Source organism: Fulmarus glacialis, unplaced genomic scaffold (assembly GCF_000690835.1).
Source record: "Fulmarus glacialis isolate BGI_N327 unplaced genomic scaffold, ASM69083v1 scaffold11115, whole genome shotgun sequence".
In the NCBI taxonomy this organism is placed as follows: Eukaryota; Metazoa; Chordata; class Aves; order Procellariiformes; family Procellariidae; genus Fulmarus; species Fulmarus glacialis.
The window spans coordinates 1-6713 of record NW_009213655.1 but is presented as its reverse complement, the minus strand read 5'-3'; the positions used below and the strand labels follow the sequence as shown (position 1 = coordinate 6713).

At 57.8% G+C, this 6713-nt stretch overlaps 1 protein-coding gene across 1 annotated transcript in view; it reads left to right on the top strand.

The window, feature by feature from the left end:
- The window catches only part of ZNF512B (zinc finger protein 512B), a gene marked incomplete at its 3' end in the record, with an annotated part of 27157 nt that extends 20450 nt beyond the window's left edge, over nucleotides 1–6707 (top strand). Inside the window, 4 exon segments of the mRNA XM_009578265.1 lie at nucleotides 2433–2534; nucleotides 3547–3609; nucleotides 6179–6277; nucleotides 6621–6707. Coding sequence (XP_009576560.1) covers nucleotides 2433–2534; nucleotides 3547–3609; nucleotides 6179–6277; nucleotides 6621–6707 — 351 coding nt within the window.
- Between the last annotated feature and the right edge of the window lie 6 nt (nucleotides 6708–6713).

The window sequence follows — 6713 nt, the reverse complement described above, 5'->3', positions numbered from 1 at the left end:
TGCCGAGTCCATCCTTCCTCCCCTTGCTCGGCAGCGCCGGCGTGGTGTGACCCAGCTGCCCGGAGCTGCCTATGGGACCCGGCTGCCGGCCAGCGCCCCTGGGTATGTTTTGGCTTTGCCTCCTGGACAGCATCAGCCGTGGTTTCTGTGGGGCAATGGGAGAGCCATGCCTCACGCTGGGGACCTCGGTAACGCTTCCAGGGGAGTTTGTTGGCCGGGGCCAAGGCAGCCCGCATGGTTCTCATTTACTGCGATATATTTTGGGGAAGGGGAGAGCTGTCTAGGGAGCGGAGAGGATTGAAATATGAAAGTTAATTAAATAAAACCATCAGTCAAAGAAAACAAGCCTTCCCACCCCAGCATCCTTCGACTGTTCAGAAGAGATGGGCTGCGGCCAAAACCAGTTGTAGTCGTTTAATGATTTGGCCATGAAGATTTTCACTTACAGGCTGTTTGAGGAAAAAAAATGGCAAAAAAAAAAAAACCATGCCTGGGGCTCCCTCTTAATAGAGACATAAAGATGACTTTGACATTCCCAGAACCGCAGCGCCCCGGGAAGACATGGGATTTGCATGTTATTGTACAGGGCTGTTGGAGGAGAGCGAGGAGGGATTTTTTTCTGGAGTGGGAAGCCGGAGCAGCAGAGTCCGCATCTCTGAACATCCCCCCTTGTTTCTTCCCTGGGGACGCGCGGAGGGAGAGGTTGTTGCTGGGGCTGTGTGCGGTTACCGTTAATGTTTGCTCATTCATGGGATTGATTGATTTTTAATTAAGGAGGCTGTTTGGTATCCTGGCTCTCAGTATCGATGACAAAAAGGGACTCCTGTGTTCTCCCCCAGAAGTGGCATTACCTTCTCCGGGCGGGGGACCAAGCGGTTGGTAGATGCACCATCCCAGCGCTTCAGAGAGCTCGGCTGGCATCCCCCCCAGCCACGAAGCACGACAGAATAGCAGCACGCTGGGGCTCGGGGGATTTTTCCACATCCGTCTTTACCAGCGTTCGTAGCGCTGTTTCGCAAGGCCCTTTGCCCCTGCCCCTCGCGCGGAGCTCTCCCCAGGCTCCCTTCTCCTCTGGCCGTGTCCCGCCACGTGCCGAGGTGGGGGCCGCGGGGCCTTGTGGATCGCTTAAATTTGGGTGGAAACGAGCGGTTGCTGTCCGAGCCCTCCACATCCCCAGCCCTCAGTGGGAGCTCCCCTTTGCAGGGAGGTTTGGGAGCAGCCTGTTTGGAGGGAGCCAGACAAAGGCAAATTTGCAGCTTTATCAGCACATTCAGGAAAAATCACAGCTGGAAAAGAAATCTAGCCAGCCCCCTCCCTGCCGCATCGGAACCGCAAGCCCCGCGTCCTAGGGGCACATTTTGAAAACAGGACCTGGGTTTGCACCTCTCTACAAGCACCGTTTGTCTGCGTATCCTCCCCGGACAGCATGGATGTCTCGATGCAGCCATGCCCTGTGCTCTGATGTGCCCATGGAGAGCAGCACATGTTTAGGTACCAGCGCCCATAGGGTGCCATGTGCGAGCTCACCCAGCCCTGCTCCGACTTGGGGGGCTCGGGACCCAAGCAACATCCATCAGACCTAGCAGAGCTCGGTAGGTTGGGCTGGGAGTTGTGCTGATGTGGTTGTGCAGCAGGCAGGCAGGCAGCTCAGACTGCAGGCAGAGCAGCCCCGTGTCCCCTGTGGACCGTGGCACGGTGGCAGGCAGAGACCAGCCCCGTAGGTAGGGCCAAGCGCGGCGGTCGGGAGGCATGGAGATGCCGCAGCCGCGTTTGCTTGTGCTGAACATGCAGAAATGGAGTTGGGAAGGCCGGTCCGCTATGCTAAAGCTCAAAGTTGCTAATAAAGCGGTAATTAAAAGCACTTGGAAAGAGCAGCCCTGCCAGAAGGAGAGGCAGAGACACAAGAGCCTTTCATTGTTTAACGGGTTGTGCCCATTCATCGGTGGAAGGCAGCCATGGAGGCTCTTGGCGTCCGTCCCCTCTGCCCAGCGTGCAGGGTTGTTTATTCTCCTGGTTATGAAATGCGGCAGAAGGGCCATGCCGACACGATGCACCAAAAACGCCGGGTCCAGGCCTGGTCCGGCAATGGGGCACGGACCCGGGAGCAGGAGCAGGAGCCTCCTCTCTCCCCTTTGCCAGCACCACGTGGAGGTGGCTGCAGCACCAGGGGCTCCTGCCCTGCTCCTCACCCGCAGCCACCCCCCAGCCCGGCTGCCGCCTCGATGGTGGCACAGCAGCGGGCAGAGCCACCCCCTGCTGCGCCGTGCCCGGGGGGGAGATGACATCTCCAGGGGAAGCCTCCCAACTAGTTTTCAGCCCCGATTCACTTCTCCGGGGGACGGGAGGGGGCAAGACCCGTGTGAAGAGCGAGGACTCCACCAAGGACCAGACTGGTGTGTGCCGCTCTGCTAATCATCTTCTATTGTTTGCAGCTCAATTATACCCGACCAGGGCTTCCAAAGCTCAATCCGAGGCTGCTGGAAAACTGGAAGAACGAAGTGAAGGAGAAGGGCCACATCAACTGTCCCAACAACGTAAGGACTGTCTCTGTTCTTCTCCGGGCCAGCTGGTCTCAGTCTGCAGGAGGAAAGGGGGAGATTTTGGGGGAAAAACCCACTGAAGCCAGGTTCTTGTTGGGCCCTGGACGAAGCTAGCAATGATGCTCAGACCCTCGTTTCACCCCCTCTCCCTGGGGTTGTCTGCCATGCCTGGTTGAAGCATGTCCCACCTTTGGGACCTTCCTGGTGCCCTTGAGCCACCGGGCTTGGGGACCGGGCCACCCTCTCCCCAGGTGTCCTTGGGCTGACAGTTCAGCATTGCCTGATTCAGGCTCTGGAGCTCTGGGGAGCTCCTGAGATCCAGACAGGGCGAAGGCTGCGCGCTCTGTGCTCGAGAGCCTTTTTATGCAGAGAACCTGCTTTTCGCAGAGTAAAGCCGGGGCTGGTTTTAAGCCATTCTTTTTAAAGCCCTGTGACAGGCAAAGACCTCGGGGACATGGTGCGTGTCCATGCAGCCTTGGCCTGAGCTGGTGGGGAGGTGAACTCCACCCTCGGGCTGGGCCGTTGATTTATCATCTGAAACAAAGCCTTGCTAATGGGAGTTTTGAATGAGGCTGTTACCGCAAGGCTGGGGGAGACGCGCTGGCTAATTAATGTCATACACAGGCACTTTGAAAAGACGTTGCTCAGAAACTGGTCATGCTGCTGCCCGGGTGATTTCTCTTCTCCGTTAAGCGTCTGCTGTGGCTCCAAGAACTCCTGTAGCCCAGCAGGACCTCCCGACTGCTCACAAATGTACGTTTTCCACGGAGACATTTAGGGGAGACATTTTTCAGCCCATTGCAGAGGGATGTGGCCACATGACTCCCATTAGCACTAATAGGAAACGTGTGACCAGAGCCCTCTGCGTCTCGCAGAGCATTAACCTCATGCTGCTTAGCCTGGACCGGTGGCCTTGCTGGCACAGCGGGCTCCTGGCCCCGGCACGGAGGAAGGCACAGAGATGAGGGGGGGATCGTGGCAAACCCTGCTTTGTTTCTTCCTGCAGTGCTGTGAAGCCATTTACTCCAGCGTCTCGGGGTTGAAAGCTCACCTGGCCAACTGCAACAAGGTAGGTCCCTCCTTGCACAGCCTCAGCTCAGAGGTGGGGTTAGGTTTTGGTTTTCTCTCCCCCCCGGGACTGTTGGGAAGCAACAGGCCAAGGGACAACAGCACAGGTTAAAAGGATCATGACTGCTGGGAGGGCTGGCCAAGCCATGCCGCTGCCCATCGAGTTGGCACTGCTCAGCCCACTGTCACAACATCCCAGTCCAGCCACTTGCCCTCAGCACCATCCTCCTGGGCAGGATCAAACCCGCATCCATGGGCAGCCGAAGGTGGAGAGGCTTGTGCTGAGCAGATGTGATGGAGGGGATTTAGCTACCGCTCCAGCCTTGGAGGAGAGGTCTTGCAAGGCAAATGTCTCACCCAAGGGCCCAGACCTCCGACACACTGAGTGCCTCGGAGATAGGGGCAGCAAGCGCGAGCCCGCCTGCCTCACGTCCTCCCGCCTTGGCATCCCCGTCCCGCAGCAGCTCTGGAGAGGCTTGTGCTGAGCAGATGTGATGGAGGGGATTTAGCTACCGCTCCAGCCTTGGAGGAGAGGTCTTGCAAGGCAAATGTCTCACCCAAGGGCCCAGACCTCCGACACACTGAGTGCCTCGGAGATGGGGGCAGCAAGCGCGAGCCCGCCTGCCTCACGTCCTCCCGCCTTGGCATCCCCGTCCCGCAGCAGCTCCTGCCCAGCATGGCTTCTGCAACCCCCAGTTGTTTGCGAGCCTTTGGCTACCCAGCGTGGCCAGCACCTCGCACACAGCCGCGCGTTGACCGCAGCAGCTCAAAACAGGGAGCTGGGTGTTGGAAGCTGAACATTTTCTGAGGCAGGTGGGAATCGAGGGTCTTTCTCCATTGATTTGGGCAGCCCTGCAGCCGCTCTGGAAGCCCAGCAGTTTCCCCAGCTGGAGAGACGCTGGCGTGGTGCCTCCTGGGGATGGAGCTGAGGCTGGAAGACGCGGCTGGTCTGTGCAGAGACCAGTGCCCTCTCGCTCGATAGAGCAGCAACACTGCCGGCTGCAGTGAGCTCCGGTGGCCTGCAGCCGCCACGGGGGAGGGATCGGGAGCTCAGCGTAGGTCCCTCAAATTGGAACTGGGTAAGAGCTGGTAAAGCTTTATACCCTGAAATGTTTCCAGCTGCAGCTTCCATTGAATGGAGCTTCCAGGAGGCAGCTCCAATACATACCCTGTGGTTATTAAAAACACAAACTCCCGCACTCCTCCAACACTAGCTGGAACATCAACCCCTAATGAGATCATTTAGAAAATGGGCTGCAGAGATCTGGCCGAAGGAGCTGTATTTATGCAGGATAAAAGTGCAAACACAGGAGCCTAGGGCAGTTCCTTTGCTAGCCTGCAGCACCAGGCAGCCCACCAGCAAACAGTCTCCGAGAGAAAATGGAGCCATTTTCTGGCTGATTCTGTGCACAGAAAGCAGCCAGGCATTTGCACGAGCATTTTCTTTAACTGCAGAACTACAACCTCCAGATCCGGCGAGTCCGGCGTAGCTGGGGCTGAGTGTTGGGAGTCAGCGCTGGGGAAGTTTGCTGCTTCATGTCCCCCACGCACTGCCGTCAGCAGGACTCTCACCATTAAAGAGGATTTAGTTTTGCAGTGGATACATGCGCCACCAAATCTTGCATAAATCACTGCCCCTCCTGAGCTGGCCTGTGATTTTTGCTGTAAAATCCTGCAAAATTGGTTGAAATACATCAAGCCTTACTGAGAGTGGAGGATGCTGCCAGGCAGCACCCCGTCCTCAGCGGGGATTGATGCGCCGAGGTGATTTTTGCATGAGCATTTCTGAAGCCAGCCTGCAGCGGGGCCAGGCCTGCCCACATCCTGCCTGTCCCTGAAATGAAAGACCTGTCTAACTCCAGATTTGCAGCACAGAGCCAGCTATGCAGAAATTCCCAGGGAGCATATATATTGCCTGGAGGGGCCCATCCATAAACCCCTCGTCAATAGACAGCACATTATCTCCCCTGTGCCATGAACTGCGGCAGAGCCAGGAGATCAGTCATCCCCACAAGGGCTGTAATGACAGAAATCCAGCAGTTGCTGTGTCCCTTTGACAGCGTAAAAGGAAAATTAGGTGAGTCTATTGGACATAAATTAGATGGCGGCTCAGTCCCAGGAGATCACAAATCTGCTGACAGTGAGGAAATGGGGCGATCGACCTCGTCAGCCCCCGCGCACCCGGGGACACGCACGCTGTCGGTAGTAACGTAACAACTGGTGTTGGGGATGCACAGGCAGCAAAACCCGCCGCCGGCTGCCCTGCAAGCTCGTAGGACCCGGTGCTTCGATGCCTGGTGCCGGTGTCGTGATGGCCGGCACCGCCAGCGCTGCTGCGGCACAACCGGCACGGGCTGAAATCCAGAGCAGAAGATGCAGTTGTGAGCTCCTGGCCTGGGACTGAGGGCTGGCAGAGATCTGGTGGTTTAGAAATGAGCATTTATTTTCTGTTGCTTCAAGATTCAGGGATCAACCTCCCTTCATGCGGGGGGGAGCAGGGTGGGGGGAGCTACCCCTCCAGGGCGTTTTTGGCTCTGCTTGGGGCTGCAGGAGGATGCTTTGTCTTGCAGGGGGATCACTCGGTGGGCAAGTACCGCTGCCTCCTGTGCCAGAAGGAGTTCAGCTCCGAGAGCGGGGTCAAGTACCACATCATCAAGGCTCACTCGGAGGTAAGGAATCGGCTGGGGCTGGTCCGGGCTGGTCCCTGCTCCAACACGCCCATCCTCGGGCTACCCTGCTCCATCCATCAGTGTCTGCCAAGAGCGGAGCACAGCAGCTCTCAGCAGCATCAGCAGTGCTGTGACAGTCTGGGGAGGACTTCCCTGTCCCCCTTTGGGTTCCCAACACCCCCAGGGCAATTGCAGCTGCTCAGCACTGGCCAGCTTGTCCTCGGGGAGGTGATGCCAGCGGGGCGTGGGGCGGTCCAGGCTTGGGCAGGCAAGGCAGGGGTTGTGCGTGCCGGTGCCTGGCCCCAGGATGGTCACTAACCCCTGTGTCACCCCGCGGACACAGAACTGGTTCCGAACCTCCGCAGAGGCCAGCCGGAAAAAGAAAAGCAGGGAACAGCTTTCTTCCAGCAAGGAGGAGAAAAAGAAAAGCACAAGC